Source organism: Candoia aspera, chromosome 2 (assembly GCF_035149785.1).
Source record: "Candoia aspera isolate rCanAsp1 chromosome 2, rCanAsp1.hap2, whole genome shotgun sequence".
In the NCBI taxonomy this organism is placed as follows: domain Eukaryota; kingdom Metazoa; phylum Chordata; class Lepidosauria; order Squamata; family Boidae; genus Candoia; species Candoia aspera.
Window position 1 is genome coordinate 99,046,087 of NC_086154.1, and position 26,679 is coordinate 99,072,765.

The window sequence follows — 26,679 nt, forward strand, 5'->3', positions numbered from 1 at the left end:
CTTGAAGTTGAGATGAGGACATTAGTAGAAGATGTTTGGGTATTTGTATAACTGCTGCTAACAACCTCTTCTCCGTTTGCAGTCTGTCCATGCTCTGATAAATGACTTTAAAGGCACTCCCACGTTCACATACAAGGCTGCCCATGTCTTCTTCACTGACAGTAAGTTCACGGATTGTTCTCAGGCAAACAAGAAGACACGTGTGGTTCACAGTGGGGCTGTCTTTGCTAACTTGGTGCCCTCCAGATTGTGGAATCCTGGGATAACATTTAGTGGGTACTGGGTTAGTGAAGGTTGTTCTAGGAGGCAAAAGCAACTGATCCTGAGTATGGGATACGCTGCTGTTCTGGTAAGAGATCTAGCCTGAGTACTATGGTGTTTGTCCATTACGGAGCAGATACTTAGCCAGTCTGAGTGTTGACATGTAATATATTACGTTTTTGTTACGAATCAAAGGGCCATTATGCAGTTGCTTGAGATACCAACAGCAGAACTGTACAGCTGCTGGCCCTAGTGACTAGGTTGATGCATTTTATTTATCTATTTGATTCATTTATATTCTGCCAAAATTGTGCGACTTATGTTAAGCCATGGTTTGTTTAACCATGATTTGATGACTAAACTATTTGGTTCATAAATTCTGCTGAGATAAACCATGTTTTACAAACCATAATGGCTAGATTCACATAACACATTATATCCAAACAGATAAAAAAAATTATGTCCTAGTGTGGTTTATGAACCCATTTCACTGAGGGTATGAATTGTGCTAGACCCCAAAAACTGGAAGAATCTGACCAAGAGGGCTCAAAAGTGAGCTTCTGTTCTGAGACACTTGTGAAATTTTAACTGTACTTTATAGTTTTTGGGGTAGACCTATAACCCTAAAAAACATGCAGTAAAATGAATGATGCCACCTAGAGGATGATGAACGTTAACTCCCACCCTTGACTTGCAGCCTGCCCAGAGGACCTCTTTAATGAACTCAGCAAATCCCGGATCACAAAAGCCATCAAGACACTCAAGGAGATCAATGTTGCCTTCCTTCCCTATGAGTCACAGGTGAGAAGTAAAGGGAACAGAGCAGGGACCTCTAATTTTCACTGTGGTCGGGAGGTTGTAAGGATACATGGATGAACATAGCGTACTTTTGCTGTGTGAGAGGTTTTGCTTTTAATAAAAATAATTATGCCGAGCTACTGTCTGTCACTGAAGTCCTTGCAGAAAAGAAGCAGAGCCTCTTAGTGAAGGCTCTACAGAATTTGAGGAGGGAGCCTCCTATGCAAATTGTGGAGACTACATGTAGGCATCCTGATGCCTTCCAGACGTTTTGGATTTCAACTCCTGTCAGCCTCCATCAGCATGGCTAGTGACAAGGATTTGGAGTTGTAGTCCAAGCAATTTAGGTAGGCATTTGTAGGTCATTATGAGAATCGACTACATTTTAGTAAGTGGCAAGGACCATCAATAGTCTAACACACTGGACTCAGAGAGAGGTTTGAAACCTCCTGCACAACAGCCAAATTCTCGTCCTCTAAAAGATGGGGCAACTTGTGTGTAAAGATTGGCCTGAGAATAGATTTTTCTAGTGATAAATATTTCACTGTCCTGCTGCAGCCATAAATTCCTTAGCATTTTTGGCATTATCACATATCCAAGATACGTTTGCATGCATGGAGAATACTGTGTCATTCCTGTATTTGTAGGAACTGAGCAATAAGTTTATTCTTAGTCTTTATATGGCATGGTTTGCCATCCATTGTTTTTCCAACTATGTTTTTTTATATATAGCTATTAAAAATCGAAAATGAATAAGTCATTTGCGCTTCAACCTGGAGGAAGATTGATTTTGCCATTGGGATTCATCTGTAACTGGCAGCTGTTCCCCAGACTCCTTGCAATGTGCTTTCCTCCCAATCTCAAGATGGGAGTAAAGTATGAAACTGTTGTACCCACAGCAATTCTTTTTGCTGCACAAAACTAACCAGTATAGATTTCTGAGTCCCAGATGTTAACATCTGCAGTAGTAACAAGGCTCCCATTATCCATAAATTACAATGCAAAAATGAAGGAACCAGGAATGGCTTATACGTTTGTGACTTCGGTTCTGTTATGGTACCCTGCTAAATGCCAGTATCTAGGCTCAGATTCCTTTAATTCCAGATGTATATATTTTACATGAAATTCCAGCAGATAAATCTTGGAGTTCTAAAAGGAAACCTGTAGTCTTCCCAATTTGAGCAAAACAACTCAGACTGGACTTGCCTGGCCCAACTGTTGAGAATGTTTTTTGTCAGTCTGCTTGATCAGTTGTGCCTATTACATTCACGTCTGTCATAAGCCAAGAAGCCTGCAGCTTATTCTCATATATTTGACTACAGGGCATGATTTTAATTATTATTTTTTATGAACTAGCTACTGAAATTTTACGAAGATGACTGTAACTATGGTTGCATATTCACTTTCTGCTATAATTTTCTGTAAAATTTTTCATCAAATTGCCCTCCACCCACTCAGCATTTTTACTACTCTTAACACCTTAAGCAACAGAAGTCCCTAAAACTTTGATTCAAGACTCTTTTAAGATTAGATGAACCAGAGTACGTAATGTTAATTATAAAGTTCTTGGAGCCATGAAACTGGCAGCATTCAGTGAAGTGTTGTACATCCAGAGTTTACAAATAACCATTAACTCTGGCCCTAGTACGATGGCATGCAGTTCTGCATGAGGAAACTATGTCTAGGGGAGAGACATCTAAGGTTGCACCCACTGACAAACACAGGATTGTTCAGGGAGAGTGGCCTGGAGGAAGCAATAGGCAGCACAACACGATTTGCTTTGTGACAGACTATCTTTAAGAAACTGGGCCCCGCTATTGTGAAAAAATGTTACCAGAGTACTGTATGAGTTTACATTGCTGTCCTCATAGGTCACTAATATAACACTCCCACTTTTTCCCCATTTCCTCTCCCCACCTTCCTTCTCTCTAGGTGTACACCTTGGACAACGCTCAGAGTTTCCACCATCTCTTTAGCCCCTACTGCAGGGAAGACAAAAACAACCACTTAGAGAGGATGGCAGAGCAGATTGCCACACTGTGTGACACTCTCAAGGAATATCCCTCAATTCGCTATAGGAAGTTAGTACAATTGGGAGAGGGAGGGAAAAGCTGATACTCTACTGTGTAAAGACCATGTAAAGAGAATGGGGACCAATTGGGGAATAATACTTGACAACTTTAAAATGCAGGTGTGGAGCATATTGGGGGGCCACACCTATCCATTATGCAATGAAGTATCCTACTTTTAGTTGATGTGGATAGTGACTGGCCTACTTATAATAGGGGTCTGCTGCCAGACAAACGCATCTGCAGGATCTGATGCTTTAGTCATGTGTGGGACATTGTTTCATGAACTGAGCTCCCCTTGATCCTTCCTGGAGACATCTCTGCTGCCAGGTACCTATAATAGAGATTGAGAGCAGAGTTTTTTATCTGTGTATAAGGAAGCGGGCCAAGAAATGCAAGAGACAAGCTACTCTTTGCCTTGCCTGATCATTTGTTTTGCTTGGTCTCCTTGCAGAATGCCAGAAGTCCTGCTTCTAAATAACTATGTGTTTTTTGGTTACAGTGGCTCTGAAGACTGTTGCCTATTGGCCCATGCGGTGTTGGCAAAGCTGAATGCCTTCAAAGCAGACAACCCAACCATGGGAGAGGTGAGCAATCCCAGAGCATCCCCAGAGTGCTGAATAACAGACCAGTGGGTGGAATGTTGGGCTATATGAAGTCAGCTCTCTGACACCATCACAGATACCATCTCCTTCCCCTGAGAATTTCACTAGTAGAGCAAGGAAAATGCAGGTGTTGTCTTCCACCAAGCAGTTTTTGCAATAGCAAAATAGGATCAAGATAGCAAAGACTATCCTGTCACTTAGTGACAGATTTAAGAATGAACAGTTGGCTGTAAAACCTGACCATTTTCTAGTCTCTCATCTCTAGAAAAGGAAAAGTTGGAAGAATCCACCTCCAAACGCTGTCCTTGATTATAACCAGCTTATTGAATTTAAGTGGAAGTAGAGATGCCCAGCCAATCATTGTCAAGATGCTCTTCACAGAGCTCTGTAAGAGAGGCCCTTTGGCAGCTGCACAGTTCTCTCCAAGTCAAGCTTAGACATGTACTAAGGACCAAGATCACAGGGGAAGATGACTGCAGTCTCTTACTGTTTTGTGGCAGGTTATGGATTTCATTGGAACAGTGCTATCTGTATACAATGATTCTGCTTTAACCCTTTCCTGATGAGACTTACTATTCAACATAGCTTTCTCCAAATGCTTTTCTAGTGTGTGAGCAAGAAGCCAGGAAGGCAGACACTGATCAGAAAAACGGTCTATAGGGACAGGATTAAAGCACGCTATTTGCACATACGAATTGCTGCTCTGATTATATCTGTAGCTTCTCGCTGCTGCATTTCTGTTCTAAAAACAGAACAAAATAAATTGTTGTGGGAAGTTAATTGTTAAATTGTTGCTCTTCATGATTATACACCCCCACCCCAAAGTCCTGCTGTGGTGCCTCGCCATGGTGGTGGGGGGTGTTCCTGGGAGGGATGAGCAAAGAACGTTGGGAGTGTATGCCAAGAGTATATATTCCCAGCAGGGTCACCCAAGACGTGAAGGTCATCCCAGCTGCCCATCTAAAGAAAGCAGGCACCTATATTGGGCAACAGGGATATCGGAAGATGCTGGAGGCAGATGATCATTTTAATGACCATAGCAAAGGCATCATTTCATACTGCACAAGAGAAAGCAATGATAAACCAAGAAACAAACATGGTTAGAAAATATAAAATGATTGACAATATAGTGCTGGCTGATGGCCCCTCAGGTCGGATGTCATTCAACTTACTACTAAGGAAAAGCTGATGATCTTTTGGAATACTAATGATGTTTATGACATGGCTAGATTAAAGATTTCAAGACAACTAGTTGCTGAATTTGCCAAACAGGAAAAGAAAATCCGAAGCTGCAGAGACAGAATTATGTAGGAACATGAAATGTAAGAAGCATGAACGCAAGAAAGCTTAACACAGTGAAAGATGAAGTGTAACTACCACAAAATGACATCATAGGCATCAGCGAATTGAGATGGACTGGAATTGCACACTTTCAGTCAGAAGATCACACTGTTTACTACTTGAAAAACAAAGGACTGGAATTGCTTTTATAGTTAGGAAAGGTATTGCAAGAACAGTACTTGGCTGTAATGCAATTAGTAATCAAGTAACATCTATTAGATTTTGTGGACAGTAATATCAATTAGACTTTAATTTAACATTTATCCTAGTTTATGCTCCAACCACTGATGTAGAAGAATTATTTTATGGTCAAGTTCAATTTGAAATTAACAGAACATGCAAGCAAGATGTGTTGCTTGTTATTGGAGATTGGAATGCCAAAACTGGAAATATTAAGGAGGAAAATATAGTTGGACTGTACGACTGGAAACCAAAGTGAAACAGGAGAATGACTTATCGTTTTCTGCCAATCCAATTATTTATTCATTGCTAACACTGTCTGTAAGCAACCAAAATAACACCTTTATATGTGGACATCACCAAATGGAGTACATAGTGGAGGAGCTCAATGACAGCATCAAAGACATGGCCAAGTGCTGACTATGGAACAGATTGCAAACTGCTCATGTGCAGATTCCAGGTTAAGCCAAAGAAGAAGAAAGCCAACCAATTTCCACAATATGATCTTGAGCATATACCCACCATTTTCAAGGAGAGCATCAGGAATTGCTTTGAAGTCCTGAACTTCATACACTGCAGATTAGGACTTGGTAGAGTAGCCATGAAGGCCTTAGAAAAGATACTCAAATGCTGTGATGTGCCTATACCTACAAAAATCAGAATAGTGCAGGCAATAGTGTAGAGTAATGCAAGTATTCCCTGTGACATTCTATGGAAGTGGAAGTTGGGATTTGAAGAAACAAGATAAAAAGAGTGGTCATGCTTTTGAAATTTGGTGTTGGAGAACACCCCAGAGAATATCATAGATGGCCAAGAAATCAGATGGATCATTGAACAGATCAACTCAGGCACAAATGGCTGGGCTCAAATTATCATACTTTAGACACATTATGTGAAAACCCAGCTCTCTGTAGAAGTCTCTAATGCTGGGAAAGGTGGAAGGAAAGAGAAGAAGAGAACAACCAGCAGCAAGATGGATGGACTCAGTTACAATGATGATGGGTATGCCATTGGAAGACCTGAAAGATGAGGTTAGATACAGATTGTCATGGAGAAAATCTATCTATGTGGTCATTAAGAGTCCACAACTACTTGATAGTACACAATCTATTATGATTAGAAGACCAAGATATTCTACCTAAGACTTCTTCAAGAAAAAAACTCTCCTATTGATTTCACGCAAGTTTATAACAATTCTGCAATACCAGTAGTTTGTCATAGTGGTATGTCAGTCCCTCATAAAGAAAAGGCCAGGGCTGACTTTGCTGATGGGGGTGGGATCCCCTTAAAAGGAAAATATGATAAAGAATGTTAACAGGGAGGGAGGTCATAGTTAAGGGAATTTCCAAATTGGGTGGAGCAAGAGGATAAGGAACTTGTGGCTCATCTCTGGCTGGTCAGCATCTTCCCATGACATTACTTGAACCAATATCTCTGCCCTGAAACAGTTGTTACAGTAAGACTTTCCACTGGTTGTGATTTGCTTTTAAGCATCTGCTAATAAACAGTGATGCTGCATCAAAGTGGGCTGGACTTGGAGGTGGAGGAGGGCTCTTAGTGCTACCAACCAAAGGGCCCGATGCAGATACTCCATCTCTGCACTTAATCAAGATTTGTGGCAAACAAAAAAAAAAAAAGATGAAACAGTGAAAAGCAAACACAAGACATTGTTTGAAAACCCAACAGCTGCAGAATTCTGTATACATGGCAGGGAGACTGCATAACAGAAGCTCTGTCTAGAAACCTATGAGTGTGTTGCTTTTGATTGGGAAGAAGCACTGCCTTTTCCTTTAAGAGAGGGGCAGTGTTTTGATTGATCTACCTATAACAAGCAATTTTGAGACGCTTGCTTACAGGACATAACATTTTCTGCAGCCCATGCATGAATTTTTATGAGTTGTTGAGTACCCATTAAACTCCTGAAGGCAAGAAACAGGATGTTATTTACCTATCTGCATCAAAAGTACCTGAGTATCTCTGTCAACGTTCCCCTGTCAGTAGGTGTATGATTGAGATTTCTGAGACAGTGCGGTTCCAACATATCCAAAGGATGTTTGTTTGGGGAAGGCTGCTCTGACTACCTTCTGTCTCTGCACTGTTCCTGGATTCACTGAAGGGAACACTAATGTCCATAGGCCACTGTTGTGAATTTGCATGCCACCTGCAGGCTAAAGGATACACTGCATTGTATTCCAGCAGCAGAGTGACCCAACAGGGCTGCACTTGTTCTGAATAGCTTTGGGCATGCTATGGCTTGGTAACAATGATTATGCAACATAAGCTGCCCCCTGCTGCTGCCTTTGTAGTATGGAAGATTTCATAAACTGGATGTTAAACAGCTGGTGGCATTTTAGATAAAACTGGATACTCCTGCCACCCTTCCCCAGTCATCACCACCAAACGCTTGTCATATTTCAGGTTACCACTAGGTCTGCTAAAGATGTAGTGGGGATGGTGGGATGTCCAAGCAGAATCAAAAGGACTTGTTTCAAATGGCTCTAGAGCAGAATTCCCACTACAGAGAATTAGCAGCCTCTAGCTTGTCGCTTTTCTTTTGTTGTTTGCAGAGCACCATGAGTGTAAATCCATTGAGTTTATGGGATTGTTTACTTCACTTGGAAGGGGGTTTGGATCGTTTGAGTAATATATTTTTGACCAGGCTCCCTGACAAAGGTGACTACAGAGGCTGCACACAGCCAACAATATTTGGAGGGGAGGTAGGGCCTGCAATATTCAGCTGTTCCACTTTTCCTTAGTGCCTATAGCAGGGCTGGCATTAAATAATGACAATAGTAGTGCAGCTCTGTGGCTGTCTTCATGTGCTCAGTCCCACTGAGCTCAGTAGAATTTACTTCCAGATGGGATTACAGATTAAATCAATCATGCCATGGTTCATGAGAGTTTCATAAGAGAGCAGAGTGTGTTCTATGGATGGCATTCAGACGATGCCTAGGGACTGCTTAGCAGGGAAAGATGCAGCATTACACATGGACAAAAATCACTTTTTGTCTTCCCTCTTTTGCTGTTTTCAGGGCCCTGACAAATCTCGATCACAGCTTCTGATAGTCGACCGCAGCTATGATATGGTGTCACCACTTCTGCATGAGCTTACCTTCCAAGCCATGGCCTACGACTTGCTCAATATTGAGAATGACACTTATCGGTGAGAGCTATTGTGGGGGAGAAAGAATGAGTAAGAGGGTAGAAGAATTCTGTGCCTTCCCACTTAGAGAGCGTACATTTCTTACAAAATATTACTCTGTTGCCTTCCCTCAACTCCTTCAGGTATGAATCCACAGGCATCAGTGACTCCAAGGAAAAGGTAGTACTCTTGGATGAGGACGATGACCTCTGGGTGCAGTTACGCCATATGCACATCGCAGATGTATCCAAGTGAGAACCTCCCCATCTATGCAGCCATACATGCAACTGCCTGGTTGCCTGATGGGTCTGCGAATCAGCCAGAATGACAACTATTGCCATGCTGCAGCCCTTCTTCCTAAGTTGATCTGGATTGCCACTGGTGTCCATAGCTGTAGTGCATAAAGAGTGGGAGGGAAGGGATGTTGCTTCCACCATTACCCTTTGCTCCAGAATTATTACTATTTCTGGTGCAGAGAGCCCTCGACTTTATAGGCTGCACAGGGTCTGTTGCTGTGGGAGAGGTGGAGAGTTGCATCTTTGGGGTGAGTGTGTTTGGCCCTGAATGTGACCTCCTTCCACAGGAAAGTGACTGAGCTCCTGCGTACCTTCTGTGAGAGCAAAAGGCTCACTACAGATAAGGTAAGATGGCCTGACCCTCATCTTATCTCTGATTTGTCTTGGTGAGAGACATGCATTCATTTCTGAGACTAGGACCCATTCTACATCTTACAGGTTAGGACTCTTTGGCTCAAGCTATGTGACAGTAAAAGACTGCTGTTTGGCTTTTCAGGGAGGCAGATCAACCTTATTTAACTCAGTCTTGTTTTGTTCTGGACTCGACTTTTTAAACACACTATTATGGGCACAGTGCACAAGAATGGCTAGTCAAGAGGTACAGTTGGTGTGCAAATAAGAGGGTCATTGGTTACACCAGGATGAGGAATCCTCAGGCAGGGCAGCAAAAGTGACATTGGAGTCATTTGGGAGAATAAGGGGCAGGATAGGGACAAGGGCCGACACTTCCACAAAACTAGCATACAGCTGGAAATGCTGGACAAATGTTACTGGCTAGTATGTCCACCCTTTGAAGTTTCAACATTCAGTTCCTTCAAGCATCTTGAGTGGCTGCTCCAGAAATTTGGAGCTTGCTTAGGCAGACTTAAAAGATAGAGGAACCATCACCCTGTAGATCTTGTAAGACAGCTTTCACCAACCTGATGCCCTTCAAATATCTTGGGGCTACATCCAGGCTAGCTGGGAATATTAGGGAGCTGTTGTAAGATGAGGGGAGAGTTGCTTATCTGAAATTTTACTAATACTTGGATTAGCCTTTATGCTGAGTTTGTTTTGGGCAATGTTTTTCTTTCTAGGCTAACATTAAAGACCTCTCTCAGATCCTGAAGAAGATGCCCCAATACCAGAAAGAACTTCACAAGGTAAACGATGCGAAGTGTCTGACATGCTTGTATTTAATTATTTGTGTGCTGCACTTAGTTATAAGTGATTTAAAATAAGACAATCCTGTAATCAGCCACCATCAATTAGCATAAATTAGAATATACTGACAGTGCAGATTGTTTCCTGTTCTAAAGTGTTTTTTATCTGACACTAAATGGCTGAAAGAAAGCAACTGGAGGTATGTCCACATAGGCTCTTTGCACCAATCCAAAATCAGATCCAGATTTTGTTCATCTTTGTTCAGCTGCTGAACTAATATATTCCTGATTCATGCAGCAAATCCAAAATCAGGAAAAAAAGAAAACTTTTTTCCCCATTTATAGAGATGGAGGTCTATATTTTCCCCATCAGTAAGAAATTTTGCCTCATCCCACCTCCTGGCTCTTTGATTTCAGCTGATGCGATGCAGTATTCACATGCTCGTACCCAGAGGCAGCTGCTTGTTCTTTGAAGGGGTGGGAGGAAAAAACCGTAACCCTGGCAAAAAGCCCATTACTTACCATCCTCTTTCCTCCTGCAGTATTCCACACATCTGCACCTGGCCGAGGACTGTATGAATACCTTTAAGGGCACCATAGAGAAGCTGTGCAGCGTGGAGCAGGTGGGCATGTTAAGAATTCAGGGGAGGTGAGAGCAAAAGAGAACAGCCATGACAGCCCAACTCTGTGTATTCACAGTGAAGTACAACCTACTCTTGGGTGTCTCCTCCTCTTCTCCCGGTGAAACAGAGGACCATTTCTGATGGGCATCTCTTCCCCTTCCCCACAGGACCTGGCCACAGGCGCAGATGTTGAAGGGGAGAAAGTCAAGAACCCGATGAAGAGTATCGTGCCAATTGTCCTCGATACAAGCGTGGAGGCATTTGATAAGATTCGCATCATCCTGCTTTGCATTCTCCTCCAGAATGGTACTATTGCTGGTCACCTTCTGTCTCAGCTACCCAGGCTAGGGAAAAGCTCCACTGCAAGGACAAAAAGGAGGAGAGATTTCAGGCCATTTCTTGCCTACACCTCGATGCCATGTTCACTCAGCAATGCTGGGTGAGACATCCCTCTCCCATAATGAGTTAAATCCCCTCCACCACTGGCAGCACCAAAACTGGGAAGTCTCAGGTAGTTGTCCCAGCTGTCCCAGCTTTTTCAGGTCCTGTAAGCCACCACAGAGAAGACTAGAAAATTCTTGCTTCTGTTTTTAATTTTTGTTTCCACAGAACAACTGTTTTTAAAAAGCATAAAAATCCACAGTAGCACAGTCAGGGCCAGCCCACTCATGGTTAGTGCTCATCCACTTCCTATCCTGTGTAGTGAAAACTGAAATGGCAACAGAAACAAAGTGCCTAGAGAAGGTGCTGACCTAGAAACCAGGAAACCACTGAGTTCTAGGCGTCCCTTAAGCATGAAAACCATCAGGGTGACCTTGGGCCAGTCACTCTCTCTCAGCCCAACCCACCTCAAAGGGTGGTTCTTGTGGGAAAAATAGAAGGCAGGAGAATTAGATATGTTTGCTGCCTTGCGCATGCCTTCAAGTCAGTTTTTGACTCTTGGTGGCTGCTTGAACTAGTCCCTGCACTTTTCTTGGCAAGATTTTTCAGAAGTGGTTTGCCATTGCCTGCTTCCTAGGGCTGAGATAGAGTGACTGGCCCAAGGTCACCCAGCTGGCTTCATGTCTAAGGTGGGCCTAGAACTCACAGCCTCCCAATTTCTAGCCTGGTGCCTTAACCACTATACCAAACTGGCTCTCACCACCTTGAATTATATACACAAAGGTGGGATAAAATACCACCACCACCATCGAACAACTACATCTGCCTAGCCCAGGTCCTTGGGAAGGACTCAATAGATGGATAAAAATGCCAAATCCAGTCTAAACATCTGGCTGACTGTGTGACCAACAATAATAACATCTCATTCACAGGCATCTGGAGGGAAAATTAATCCTCATGTGAGGAATAACTCACAGATCGTGGGCAAGTTGGTTGGTTAGTTTAGCTCCAAACAAAAGCATGTCTGCTTCGTACTAAATCTAACTCTCTCCAGGATAATTGGATGGTTTATTCAACTAAGTTTTAGTTGTTTGCATGATGTACTAGAATCTCTGATTCTGTCTCTCCCCTCAATAGGTATGGCAGCTATTAAGTGTGGATGGATTGTTTAGTGCGTGGGTGTCCAACCTTTTGGCTTCCCTGGGCCACACTGAGTGAAGAGGAATTGTCTTGGGCCCCACATAAAATATATAATATAGCTAATGTATATAATTAATAAAACTTCATTTGTTTTTTTATATTTTTATTATAAAATTTGAAAAAAAGAGGGCAACATAAAACTAGTGGTATTTTTGACCTTGTTTTTGTGAAACTAATGCATCAGTGTCTGGTTTGATGAAAGCGGTTGCAATTCTCAGTGAGTTCTCAAGGTGCTAGTCAGAAATTTTAATTCTAATTTTACTCTTCATGTGCTTTTTTGGGGCCACATTACTAGCTGTTCAGGGCAGCGGGTTGGACACACCTGGTTTAGTGGATTAGAGCAAGTGCTCCAGTGACCAGAGGCCGGGTTATAAAACCCTGGAGGACTCTGTCTGAGCTGTATTCCTTTTGCCTAGGCATTAATGAGGAGAACCTCACCAAGCTCATCCAGCATGCCAACATCCAGCAGGAGAGGGACATCCTCTACAATATGCACTGCCTGGGGGCCACCATCATGCCAGAGGTATCTCACATATGCACCTGCCAAGTGACGTTTGCTGGGCAGGTAGCTTGTGCCTGTGCTGTTTGTGCATAGTTACCATTCCCTAGTACAGTCTGAGTGAGGGCCCTGGCACTTCTTGGACAAGGGTAACTTCTGGATATCCTATTGGTGAAATTAAGCATCCCTCTTATTTGGTCTGCCAGTGTTGTGTTTTTCTCTCTGCTCATTCTTCTCTCTGCTCTTTTCCCCTCTTGCCTGTCCCTTGGCCAGTCCTGCTGGAGCCAATTAGGTAAGCCACTCCATCTTCTTCTAAACATTGGACTTTCCTAGGCCACCTTCTCCATCCCCTTCTGCCTTTCTTTCCACAGGCCTGGCTCCTGCTCTTTTATTTTTTAATTGGCTTTTCTGCTTGCAGGAAACTGGTGGAAACCTGAAGCCTGTGAGGAAAGTGCGGCTAGAGCCTACCTACCAACTCTCCCGGTGGATTCCTGTTCTTAAGGATGTCATGGAGGTATGCAGAAGGAGGGAGTGGGAGCTGGCTGCCTTGAGTGTTGGCTGTGATACTGCCCTCTTGAAGATGGATTCAGCTTCGATCGCAAAGCAAATCCAGTCGAGGGTCCAACTCACCCATCCAGCCTGAGTAGTTCTGGGAGCTGGATTGCACAAGAAGAAAAATTAAGCTTTTGCTGTAGAAAATCAACAAAATATAAATCATGAAGTCCTTATTACCATGTTATTCTGTAGTCCAGATCTATTGTGCAGTCAAGCTGCAGGACTATGACTTGCTGCTTGGACAGTAGTTGTGGTCAGGATGAAAGTTCTGGGAACAGAAGCCCATTGGGAAAAAGGCAGGCAAAAGTGGCTGTGCTGGCACATTCATACTGAGCAGCCAGGATCAGCCACACGAGCCTGGAAACAGATACAGCTGCTTTAATGATTCAGAGAGAGCTGCATCACCCTTGCTACCTTGCATTGCAGAGCCTCTCTTCTGAAGAGCACTTTTTTAGCCTTATGCACAACCCCAGGCTCTATCAGAACCAGAAGAAAGGGGAGCCCATTTTTTACTTTTGCTCATCAGGATGCCATTGAGGACAAGCTGGATAAGAAGGTCTGGCCCTATGTGTCTTGCCCTGCCCCTGGCCCCTGCTCACAAACTGCTGTGAGGTAAGTGACGCTCCAAATAGAAGAAAGCATAAAGCAGCACCATTTTTAACACATAGGCCAGATATTAATTTAAATGATCAGGAGAAAATTTACTCATCTCTTGCGTAAAGATGCTTACTTTTCCACTTAAGCTTTGTTGAAGAGCACTCTTGTGTATGTTCCTGTTTCAAAGAATTGTAGGTGCAACATCATCACCTGTCCTTGAACTGCTGGGGAGTATATGGTAGAGCTGATTCTTTCTGTGTGCATTTGGGAGGGTGGAAGCCTTCATCTCTTGGGATAGTTTTGGTGTTGCATGTTCCTAGGGAGCTGTCTAGCATGCAAGAAAAGACTATTTTTCTGATTGCTTGTCTGACAGTCTTTTTCCTGATGGCTCCCCTGCCCACATCAATTTTTATCTGACAGTGCCCGCTTTGGACATTGGCACAAGACCAAGACAGCAACTGAGTACAGGACAGGACCCCGTCTTATCCTGTATGTGCTGGGAGGAGTTACCATGTCAGAGATGCGCTGTGCCTATGAAGTCACGGAGGCTACTGATGGGAAGTGGGAAGTGCTGATTGGTAAGTGCACAGCCAGTGGATAGCCTGCTTGCTCACATGTGCGTTGTCTGTGATGAGCTCCTCTAGTCATCCTTCTCTCCCACACAGGCTCATCCCACATCCTGACTCCCAAGCAGTTCCTGGAAGATGTGCGCAACCTGACTGAGCAGACACCCCTGAAGACCTAAGACTCCTCCTAGCCGCTAAGAGACTTGCTGGCAGCAATTCCATTAGCTACCTGGAGGAAAGCTTTTTCCTCAGCCAGATGGCATCTTCCTCACCAATGTCTTTGTTTCTGTCCTCCTGAGACTGGCCCCATCTTGACTCAGTCTTTAGCCAGCTATCATGACTGAATTGACACTGGAAGGGACTTGGCCCAAGGCCTAGACTGAAGATAAGGAATCTGTCTGAATCCTTCATCTCTTGTGATGTGGTTTCTGGACACCCTTTCTTTTCCTCCCCCCTCCTCCCCCCAAATAAGGGGGAGAAGCAGGGGCTGTGTAGTTCATGAACATGTATCTCCTGCTCTCCCTCAGCACGGTTGTTTGTTCCATTATATGAGGCCTTGTCAGGAAATCAGCTCTTTGCTTGACACACACAACTTTGATGGGCTTCATCAAAGCCCCTGCTTTGCTTTTCCTTTTTCTTTTTTTCCCCAGTGAAGGAAATTGACCAACAAAAGTGATTATTTGTTCTTCCTTTATGGAAATGTTGGGGAACAAACCGTCACCTCTGGATTCCCAGGTTTATAAGCTTGGCTATTGTTTTAACAGTTGGCTTAAAAGGATGGCTAGTTGCTGCTTTAAAAAAGCGGGAAAGATGCTTTTGCTGAAGAGATCATGTGCTCTCTGCATTATAAGGATTGCACAGCTCAGCTAAGGAATCCCAGAATCTTTAAAATAAATATGAAACTCAAGATTGTCGGTATCATCTCTTCTGTAGAGGAGATTCAAGCTGTGATAGTTGGGCAAGAAGAAAGTTTCTGTTTCACACACAGGGTATCAGGTATGGCAGCCTTCATCTTGGAAAGTTACTGTGTCAGGTGGAACCCATACTCTTTATGGGTGTCTTTATTCTGGCCACATTCCACGACACATTACAAGGGGCTTCCTGATAACAGCATGGAAACAGCAGCTGGTCAAAAAGGTGGCAGCAAGACTATTCACAGTGATGCAGACATACATATGCTGCTGCTTTACACTCCACAAATGGCTTTGCTTGTATTTCTGACCCTAGTTTAAAATGCTGAAATTAAATACTCAACCAGAGTTGCCTCCTTTCATACATGCTGCCCAGGTTAGCTTTAGATAATATCTTCAGGTATTAAACCTATTTAATATTAAAAGATGTTACAACATCTTAAGTTTAGTATATATTAATACATTTATAAAGATTATTTATGCATCTATTTAAATAGCGTTAAAGATAATAAGGATATCTTCAGATGGTCCAACCCAGACGTCCCTTCTCGATAAGGTGAGACAGAGGCTGTGATGGTACTCTTTGCAGAGATGCTTGCCTGGCATAAACAATCGTCTTGGAGCCAGACTAAGTTGCCTGGGAAAATAAACAAGACTTCATCTTCATTTTTAAACAGCTGTATTTGAACTGTTTAGCTCTTTCCTTAACAGGTTTTATTCTGGCTTTCTTCTGTATTTGTTTCTTAAGGTTCAATGGGGGTATGTTATGCTGCCTTATCTGATGTTGTACAAGTTTAAGCTGTACTCAGTGAACTACCCAGACAACATGTAGCTATTGGGTGTTGTGGAAACAAAATAAATAAAAGTAGAAAAGGAAAGTTTTGCTGTACCATGAGAGGAAAGCAGATATGCCTTTTGATTTAGTGCTAAATGTGGGGTAGCTTTACATCCTGTGATAGTTGCAGGTAGAGAGATCCTTTTTAATTTTTATTGCTAAAGTAATCAACAAAAGAAAAAGTACAAGTACATACAACAGCATTAAAGGATCAACACAACCTCATAATTGACAAGCACGGTAATAAAAAAAGAGAAGAAGAAGAACTAAAAGCCTGGAAATATGTTATAAACAGTAATTGCAAACACTTTGTATTGCTCTAAAGTCTTCCTTTCCCCTTGGTTGAAAAAAGATAATTCAGATGGTTACCAGCACATATCCACAATCTGCCACTTCAAATTAGTTGTAGATTTTTCTTTCCAATGTGTAATGATTCCTTTAGCCAACCCCTGTGCACCCCTCTCCCAAATCTGTATTTCTTGATACCTTGTTAAATTCCAAGTAGGGTAATAGCGAAGAACATAAGGGTCTTAAACTCATAGCAGTAGACTCATTAAGAATCCCTGTTAAGAAGTCCAAAGTGCAATCATAACAGAGGAAGGATAAACCTTATCAGTTAATGCTCCAGCTCCTCAGTTACATCTACAACAGGGTGATTATAACTACTTGACATTCTTCTTGACATTCTGTGATGTATCTCTGAGTAATGCAAGTAGAAAGACCCTATAAGAAACTCTATGCAACTACAAGCAGAGGTTTTTAGAATGGTTTCATAATTTATGGAGTATACCCATCTGTTGCACGTAGGTACTGCACTACCTAAAGCATGAGGAACACAGTGCATAACACACACATGTATTTAAGATGACGGCACATTTTTCTACTTTGATACATTTACACCAATATAACATAGTGATAAATGTTTGCAACAGAGTGTTGAACTGTTTCAGATATATGTATTGTCATCTTTAATACATACATGCATGAATACTAGATATTGCAAATGTGTCCATCATTACATGGCAACATTAGTGACCCAGGATCGGCTATAATGTGGCTTGTGCATTGACTGTTAGAAGCTATTTGACTTAAGTGTGAATCAATTTCCATTCATGCCAGTTGGATTCTGCTTTTTTGTTGGGGCTAGGCTTCCATTTTTAGATTCAGAAGTGCATCAACTATTACGTACTTCCACCTGGCAACCTCTTGTACGATGAAAGGGGTTGAGATCTCATAACCTAATAATGGCATTTTTATATTACGTCCTGCTGCAGATCTTTTTTGGACGCCCCCGCCCAATCTGCCTGTGTAAAGCTTTAAGTCCTGACTCCTGCTTGGGAATTAACTATAATTAATATCCATTTGGATAATTGCTGTAAAGCAGCTGTGTTGAGCTGGATAGTGGGTCGGAGGAGGGGATGTGTGTGAGACAGGGACGAATTGGTGCTAATGCTGCTTTGATAGTCCCTACCTAGATGCATTTCAGCCTAGGAGAGGGGCAAGGAAAGAGCTGTTGTGTAAGATGGTTTTAGGATGACTACTTCTGTGCCTACTCTGCCACAAGCTTCCAGAGCAGGAGCCAGACATGCTTCCCAGTTCTCCTTCTGGCTCTGTAAAAGAAAGTGACTGAAAAGCCCAAATGGCTGAAGATGTTAGGGGTGGTGGTGGTTTCCCAGCGAGCAGGGTTAAGTCTTAGCAACTATAAAGATTTTAGTTTATGCACTTAAAGCATCCTTTGTAGATTTTGCCATGATTGCCTGTATAAGCCACAAATTACATACACCTTGTCATGACCTCGTTGCAAGGCACAAAAGAGCCTCACAACGTAGATCATGATCATTAAGGAATAGAGGAAGAAGATAATTAAACCAGAGATTAAAACAAGCACCCAAAGCACCCACACCCATGGACCCATAGACAGCTGAAAAGGAGGACATCGGACGAGCAGAGATAAGCCGCACCTGGTGCCCTGGAGGACACTCCCGATTCGAGGGGACAAAGGAAGACACCGGGAAAACGCCCATGCAGCCATCAAGGATCCCATCAAGAGGGATTGGGACAATGAAGGGTGGAGGAGCCCGGGGCCCTACGAGAGGGTATAAAAGGGGCACCTCCACACCACAACCCCCGTTCCCGTTTTTCGTTCTGTCAGCCATCATTCCAATAAACCAGAAATCCTTAATACCCATTAAGTGAGTCTGTGTCTTATTGCGAAGCGAGTCTGACCCTGACATAAAAACAGGAACGCCAAAAAAATTTTTACCTAGCACCTATCCGACAAGCTTGTGAGGGACCCAGCTAGGTATGGAAACCCACGGAGCGAGGCAGCGCAACCCTTCAGCACCCGGCGACGAAGCCCCGCTCCCCCCGGGCGGGATGTGGCTGAGGTCCGGGCGGTGTAACGCCCCGGTAAGTATGGGATCCAGCTCGGGGGAAGCGGAGGGGGAGGGAACCACCCCGGCGCCCCAGAGCCCGCGGGCCACCGGGGGCGAGATGAGGGGACCCTCTCCAGGCTCGCAGGCAACCCCGGAGGAAGCGCGAGACGAACCGCCACCCAGGGCACACGGAGGTGAGGGAGCGCCTGGCACCACGGAGGGTCCAAGGGAAGGTCCGTCCTCCACAACGGCCAACGGCGAGGGCGAGCAGAATGGCGAGCACCCCAGCGGGAGTCCGCAGACGGCGGCAAGGCTCAACGCGCTGGAGGAAGGGGTGCAGGCGATACGGCTGATGCTACAACAGCTGACGGCAGCGCAGAGACCCCGCGGCGGCAGCGTGGAGGCACCCCCGGATGAGAGGCGGCGGGGCGAGCGCGGTGGTGGTGACAGCAGAGCCCGGCCCAAGGAGCCCACCCGACGACCGGAGGCGCACCGGGACGAGAGACGGAGCGGATACCCAGTGGACGGTGGCGACTACGGCGGAGCCCGACCCCAGGAGCCCACCCACCGATCGGAGGCGCGCCCGGACGAGAGGCGGCGGGATGACCTCGGCGGCGGCGGCAGAGCCCGGTCCCAGGAACCCACCCGACGACTGGAGGCGCACCCGGACGAGAGGCGGAGGGATGACCCGGCATACGGCGGCGGCGACAGCAGAGCCTGGCTCCAGGAGCCCACCCGAGGGAGAACGTCGCGCCCCCCCCGGGCGACGGGTCGACGGACTTGCGAGGAGACCCAGAGAGAGAGACAAACACCGCAAGAGGACGGGAGACAATCCAACCCGCATCAGCCCCCGTGGAGCCCGCTGCACGCCCCAGAGGGCACCAGGAGCCAAACCAGAACAGCTGCCCAGGACTTTGGCATAAAGTTTGACGGGGACCCCTCTAAACTCTCCTTTTTCCTGACGAACGCGAGGTACTACCTCGAGGAATGGGGTCCCTGTTTCAGAACTGAAAGGGGCAAAGTGAATGCCCTGGCCATAAAGCTAAAAGGTCGGGCCGCCGATTGGTACATCCAGCTGTGCCAATCAGGCGCCCGGGCGCTGCAGGACAGCACAGAATTCCTGCAGGCGCTGGAGCTGCACTTCAGGGACCCCCTGGAGCAAGAAAAAGCGAAAAGGGCACTGAAAACACTCAGACAAAGCCAGCGCTCTGTGGCAGAGTATGCCATGGAGTTTCAAGCCCTAGCCGGAAAAGTGGACACCTGGTCTCAATCGACTCTGAGAAATTCAAACAAGGGCTCAAGTTAAACGTTCTCCGGTGGGCACTCTGCCGCGACAATCCCAACTCCCTGACGGAATGGATCCGGCTGGCGGGGGAAGCAGAGGACGCCCACGACACGTTCCTCCACGCCAAGAGGGAAACGCAGCAGACGGAGGCAGCGAGACCCCCACGCACAGCTGCAAGGCAGGGGAAGGTGAGACCCCAACCATGGAAGGAGGGACAGGACCGGCGCTTCACCAAAGGGCAGTGCTTCACGTGCGGCAAGGAAGACCATAAGGCAGCAGCATGCCCCAAATCGACACCCAGAGAGAGCACGAGGAGGGCACAAACCACACCAACCCCAGCGCCAAGAAAGCGACCAGCAGCGAAGGGGGAGTACCGACGCAGACACTTCCCCTACAGCTCAGAGGAGGAGGGAAGCAATCCCGACGAGCCGACGGGAAACGACAACCACCTGGCCTAAGGGGCGCCGAAGGACAGGTGGAAGACAGTGACAGGCTCAACAACAAAGGGGTGAGTGAGGAATGCCCCACCCTCTACGTCCGTGTCACCCTCACCCATGGGGATAAGACTGAAAAGGTCTGGGCACTAATTGACTCGGGCTGCTCCAAAAGCCTAATGCACCCAGACCTGGTAGCCGCGCTTAACCTCTGCTGCTATCCACTTCAGCACCAATTGGTGTTCACGCAGCTCGATGGATCCGCAGCGGGAGGGGGCCCGGTCACCCAATACACCGGAGAAACCGCGCTAAGGCTCGGCAGCCACGAGGAAAAATTGGCTTTCATCGTGGCACCGGTGGGGCAACCCCTACTCATACTGGGGATCCCATGGCTCGTGCAGCAAAACCCAGTCATCAACTGGAAAACCAGAGAGATTAAGTTTGCTGACGGGCGTTATCAAGCACCTTCAGGGAACAGGGTCCCCCGAGCGGCCATGGGGGGGGCAACGACGACTGCAGAGCACAGAGAGACGGCACTGCCAGAGGGACTGCCAACCAAATACGCGGACTTCGCCAACGTCTTCGGCGAGAAAGAGGCGGACAAACTTCCCCCCCACAGGAAAACGGACTGTACCATTGAACTGGTCCCGGGGGTACCCCTACCCAAACCCAAAATATATGCCATGACCCAGCGGGAGCTGGCAGCATTAAGGGACTTTGTGGACAAAAACTTGGCAAGAGGTTTTATCGAGCCTGCAAACTCTCCAGTAGGAGCGCCAGTCCTCTTTCGTGAGAAAAAGGACGGGTCACTGCGGCTCTGTACAGATTACCACAGATTAAACGCAGCAAGCATTTCAAACAAATACCCCCTACCCTTAATAAAGGACATCTTGTCCCACCTGGCAAAGGGTAAGGTATTCTCTAAACTGGACATAAGGGAAGCCTATTACCGCATACGGATACGGGAGGGGGATGAGTGGAAAACTGCTTTCAACTGCCCATTGGGGGCGTTTCAATATAAGGTGCTCCCATTCGGACTGGCAGGAGCACCGGGGGTATTTATGCAGTTAATGAGGTCCTGCGCAACCACCTTTTTAAGGGGGTTTTGGTTTACCTCGACGATGTATTAATCTACACGGAAACGGAACATGAGCACGAACGCTTGGTAAAAGAAGTGCTCAGGAAACTCCGCAAGGCAGAGCTGTTTGTCAAGCTCTCCAGGTGCGAGTTTCACAAGAAACAAATTGATTATCTAGGGTATAGGATTTCAGCTAAAGGAATAGAAATGGACCCAAGCAAGGTCCAAGCCATACTGGCGTGGGAGCGCCCACGCACGAGGAGACAACTTCAAAGCCTCCTCGGATTCACTAACTTCTACAGGGGGTTCACGCCAAAGCTGGCAGAGACTATTTTACCCCTAACTAACCTACTCAAGACTAAGGGCTTGGGGGACACGCGCAAATCAAGAAACCCGGGGGCGCTACTAAACTGGACAGCTGATTGTCAAACGGCATTCGAGAGACTAAAAAACCTCTTTACAGCTGAGCCAGTGCTACAACACCCCAACCCCACCAAACCTTTTGTGGTGCAGGCAGATGCCTCTGACTTTTCCATCGGAGCCATCCTGCTCCAAAGGGACTCCGACAACCACCTAAAACCCTGCGCCTACCTTTCCCGCAAATTCTCCGAAACAGAGCGGAGATGGCATGTATGGGAAAAGGAGGCGTTCGCAGTAAAGACAGCTCTGGAAACGAGGCACCTGCTGGAAGGGGCCACTTGCCCCTTCGAAGTTTGGACGGACCACAAGAACCTGGAGGCACTCAGCACGCCAAAACAGCTCAGCCCTAAGCAGGTGCGTTGGACTCAGTTCTTCAGCCGGTTCAATTTCACGCTGAAATTCATACCGGGCAAGAAGAACTTCCTGGCGGATGCCCTCTCCCGACGGCCACAGGATGACACGCAAGCCTCCGACATCGTGGGGACAGTATGGACCGAGAAACAGCTGGGCTGCCCAGCTGTCACGCACAGCCAGACAAGGAATCAGCGCACGCCAGCACAAACGACAGGGAACGATCGGAGCCGCTGTTCAATTTCACCGAACTGGCAACAAAGACTCACACAAGCACTACAAACAGATACATGGTTGCAAAACAACTGACACCATGTATCTATCAAGGACAGCATCGCCTGGAAAGAGAAAGCCTTGTACGTGCCAGAATCATTGCGGGGGGAAATCTTACACAGATCGCACGGTGACAAGACTGCGGGACATTTTGGGTTCGTAAAAACCCTTCACCTAACGAGGAGGCAATTTTGGTGGCCAAACCTAAGAAAAGACGTAAAAGACTACGTGGCCAACTGCCCTACATGTGCCACCACCAAACGGAAAGGGGGAAAACCCCAAGGGCTGCTGCAGCCAGTAGCCAGCCCCTCCCGCCCATGGGAAGAAATTTCCATGGATTTTATTGTGGACCTCCCACCCAGCCAAAGGAAAACAGTGATATGGGTGGTAAAAGACTATTTCTCAAAGCAGGCACACTTCATCCCGTGCGCAACCATCCCCTCCGCACAACAACTGGCACACTTGTTCCTAACACATATATACAGGATTCACAGCGCCCCCTACAGGTTGGTGACCGACAGAGGCACACAGTTCACGTCAAAGTTTTGGCGGGAATTTTTAAAACTAATCGGGACCAAGCAAGCACTGTCCACTGCGTGGCATCCACACACGGACGGATCTACAGAGATCCTAAACTCAACATTGGAACAGTTCCTGAGGGCATTCATAAATTACCAACAGGACAACTGGGTAGACCTACTACCTTTCGCAGAGGTAGCCTATAATAATGCGGTACATCAGAGCACTGGCCACACCCCATTTAAGGTGGTCTACGGAAGGGACTTTGTACCGATACCAGAACTGCCGCAACCTGAAACCCCGCCCTGCTCACCAGGTGACTGGGCGGCACAGCTAGCAACAACCTGGCCAATCATCCAAACGGCCCTAGCAGACGCGCAAACCACGTACAAAAAATATGCGGACAACCACAGGGCAGAGGCACCGAACTACAAAGTGGGAGATAGGGTCTACCTCTCCACTAAGTTCATAAAAACCTCACAACCCTCGAAGAAACTGGCACCGAAATTCATCAGACCCTTCAAAATCACACAGGTAATCAATCCAGTTACTTTCAAACTGGAACTGCCCCACAACTTGAGACGGGTCCACCCAGTATTTCACTGTGCACTACTGAAACCAACAAGCACATCCAAATGGCATACGGAAGAACCTCCGTCCCCACCCGTAATGATAGACAACCAACAGCATTTTGAAGTAAAAGAGATACTGGACTCAAGAAAGCAGAGGTAAGCTGCAATACCTCATTAAATGGAAACATTTCCCACACCCAGAGTGGGTCCAGGCACAACATGTCATGGCAAGACAACTAGCTAGACAGTTCCACGAGGCATACCCAGAGAAACCAGCACCATAAAGACATCTTTGGGGGGCAGCATGTCATGACCTCGTTGCAAGGCACAAAAGAGCCTCACAACGTAGATCATGATCATTAAGGAATAGAGGAAGAAGATAATTAAACCAGGGATTAAAACAAGCACCCAAAGCACCCACACCCACGGACCCATAGACAGCTGAAAAGGAGGACATCGGACGAGCAGAGATAAGCCACACCTGGTGCCCTGGAGGACACTCCCGATTTGAGGGGACAAAGGAAAACACCGGGAAGACGCCCATGCAGCCATCAAGGATCCCATCAAGAGGGATTGGGACAATGAAGGGTGGAGGAGCCCAGGGCCCTACGAGAGGGTATAAAAGGGGCACCTCCACACCACAACCCCCGTTCCCGTTTTTCGTTCTGTCAGCCATCATTCCAATAAACCAGAAATCCTTAATACCCATTAAGTGAGTCTGTGTCTTATTGCGAAGCGAGTCTGACCCTGACACACCTCTAGAGAAGGGATACTCCAGGGCAGGGATTTTCAAACTTTTTCAGGCCACAGAACCTGTTTAAAAAAAAAATTCTAAGAACCCCTGATCAAGAGGCAAAGTTCTAGTGATAGAGAATTGATTGCATTTAAAGTGAACTTCTTTTTTCCTTGTTTCTTTTGCCCTTAAGTCTCTCACAGAACCCCATCTAGGTTCCATGGGACACAATTTGATAAACTCTAGGGCAGGGGAGACAACTGCTTCCATAATCTGATTATCAGTCAGGATAGTTTGGGCTGATGGCGGTTGTCATCCAATCCCCCCTGACCTTGCTCTGGGGAAAATGGGAGTCATTTGTTGAAAGAGAGCATCAAGAACAACCACACACAATTCTGAAATCCTGTATGATTAAGTGAGGGAGACCAGACGGCTAGAGGGAAGATTATAGCACGAAAGAAACATTGACATACTGTTTTTCCACACTTTGTCCCTAAATAAGTGCAATACTACTTTCTCCAAATACTTCTCCAAAATACTCTTCTCCTTTGAAAACATTTCTAAAAGAAATTCTCTTCCAAATGAAAACTGGTAGGAAAAAAGCAGGTGAATTTCACCATCTTGTGAATCCGTGAAGCCCCTGCTGAACTGCTTGAAACCTCCCACAGATGCAAGCATAGAGTACCTGGGAGATCTTTTTGAGGTACACAATTAGCTCCTAGTACCACTGTGAACCTAGCAAGCAACCAATATCCCATCTGTTTATAGGACAACTTGAGCTTTTTAACCCTCATTTCCTAATTGCTGGATGAGCTCCAGCAACCCCACCTGACCCAGTCTATTCTGTGCCTGCTAATTGGTGCGGGACAAAAGTTGAGATGCAATGAGTAATACGTTTCTATTCATCTTTTTTATAAAGCAGCGTAAGGGGAAAACCTCTTCCAGCTATAGCGCTGTTTTGAATACCTTTAAGAAGGCTAAAGCAGGCTTGGCCGCCGCACTTCTAAACTGGCATCGCCGTGGCTGAAAAGAGAAAAGGGGCTGGAAAATGTCAGTGGGACACAGCATTTCCAGGCAGGGCACTGTTTGTCAGCTAGGAACAAAGTGCTTTACAGTCTTCAGTTGTGAATGTTTCAGAGTGTAAAGCACTTACTTCTATTATTACAGAGAGGAAACTAAGAGCTACTTAAGAAGGACTGCACACTGAGTCTGTGGAAATCGGAAGGAAATTAGTTTTTTACCCCCTTCCTAGATTTTAACTCAGTTTGCTAGCCCTGGGCTATAGGTCTGAATTGATGAGACACTCCTTCCTTTGCATTCAGGGCATGCAGCTCCTGAAAGCCAACCATGAAAATAACAAAATACTCTAAGCCTAGTTACTGTGTTTTGGTAAGCATGTACCTACAGAAATGTTAAATACAAAAAGGTTTACCTGCAGGACAGACTATATTGCAGGCAACTGAGTCAGTGTCATCAGTGACATACCTCCCCAACCTACTGCCCTCTGCTGGTTTTAGACTTCAGATTATGGAAAATGAAATCCCCAGAGCTTGAGGGCAAACTGTTGGGAAGAGCTGTTCTATTACATTGCAGCAAACTTGATGAGAAGCTGCAGCCAAATGTTCTACTCCAACCAATGTAGCTGGATAGTACCACTTATTGGCAAATAGGATTGCCATAGCTTGGTCCTGTTTCTGAGATGTGCACCTGATCTCCACATCTACTTACAAAGGAATGAAGTAGATGGGGAGTGACCACAAAGGAATGAAGTAGATGGGGAGTACTGAATGCATAGAGAGGGCAGTGAGTATGTCCGCTCCCACTCCTGACATTGTCTTGAACAAAATCTATTTGTAACGTTTGGTATGTAACTAGGCACTATGTGCACTCTTATTTGGGGAGGGGGGTCATTAAACCTTTGTGCACTTACTGAAAATATTTTGGATAAAGCTATCTTAGCATTGCTCATTAACAATGGATATTTTTAATCACAAGAGCAGCTCTGTAACATCAAACCATAGACCTGTCTAGTCCAGCCTCTTGTTCTCCGTTGTGGCCAACCAGTTCCCTTGAGGAACCTTCTCCCAATCACAAGCCCAGCAACTGGCATTGCAAAGCTGCTCCCTCAGACACCGGAGCAATATGTGACAATCATGACTGGTAACCAGTGATAGCTGCACCCAACATGTACTTTCCTACCTGGACACTGTTTGGTTCAAGCCAAATATCAAGAAAGATGAATGGATCTCATCATTTGGGGCCACTTCAACTAGCAGGATCACTACTTGGCTTCTTGCTTCTTCCAGAAGAACAAACAGGCTGCTATTTACTTTTAAAGATTAAATTGCTAAATGAGTCCAGGTGTTGGGGTTGCACTGCAGGACAGCCAGCTGCTGATACATGGTTTGTTTTTTTAAAAAAAAATGGAACCAGAGACATTGCACACTACTGCAAAGTTACAGATACTTTTTGGAAGATGTGAGTTAGATTGCTGTGGATTATCTGAATAAGAAGGTTCAGCCCTAGATTTTTTAGGCTACTGTGCTGTACCTGGAACAGAGACATACCTCCACAGAAGTACTGAAAATCCATTAAAGAAGAAAAGCTGAAATGCTGCACAGTGTATTTTGATTGATAG

At 45.7% G+C, this 26,679-nt stretch overlaps 1 protein-coding gene across 1 annotated transcript in view; it reads left to right on the forward strand.

Annotated features, from left to right (window-relative positions):
* STXBP2 (syntaxin binding protein 2) overlaps positions 1 to 14,713 on the forward strand; it is a 35,160-nt gene extending 20,447 nt beyond the window's left edge. The window contains exons 5-19 of the mRNA XM_063292541.1: positions 83 to 161; positions 959 to 1,062; positions 2,992 to 3,140; positions 3,631 to 3,715; positions 8,287 to 8,417; positions 8,540 to 8,647; positions 8,980 to 9,037; positions 9,769 to 9,834; positions 10,377 to 10,457; positions 10,625 to 10,763; positions 12,455 to 12,561; positions 12,956 to 13,051; positions 13,619 to 13,704; positions 14,110 to 14,267; positions 14,355 to 14,713. Coding sequence (XP_063148611.1) covers positions 83 to 161; positions 959 to 1,062; positions 2,992 to 3,140; positions 3,631 to 3,715; positions 8,287 to 8,417; positions 8,540 to 8,647; positions 8,980 to 9,037; positions 9,769 to 9,834; positions 10,377 to 10,457; positions 10,625 to 10,763; positions 12,455 to 12,561; positions 12,956 to 13,051; positions 13,619 to 13,704; positions 14,110 to 14,267; positions 14,355 to 14,434 — 1,527 coding nt within the window. The 3' untranslated portion in view covers positions 14,435 to 14,713. The remainder of the gene's footprint in view (positions 1 to 82; positions 162 to 958; positions 1,063 to 2,991; positions 3,141 to 3,630; positions 3,716 to 8,286; positions 8,418 to 8,539; positions 8,648 to 8,979; positions 9,038 to 9,768; positions 9,835 to 10,376; positions 10,458 to 10,624; positions 10,764 to 12,454; positions 12,562 to 12,955; positions 13,052 to 13,618; positions 13,705 to 14,109; positions 14,268 to 14,354) is intronic.
* Positions 14,714 to 26,679: the final 11,966 nt, after the last annotated feature.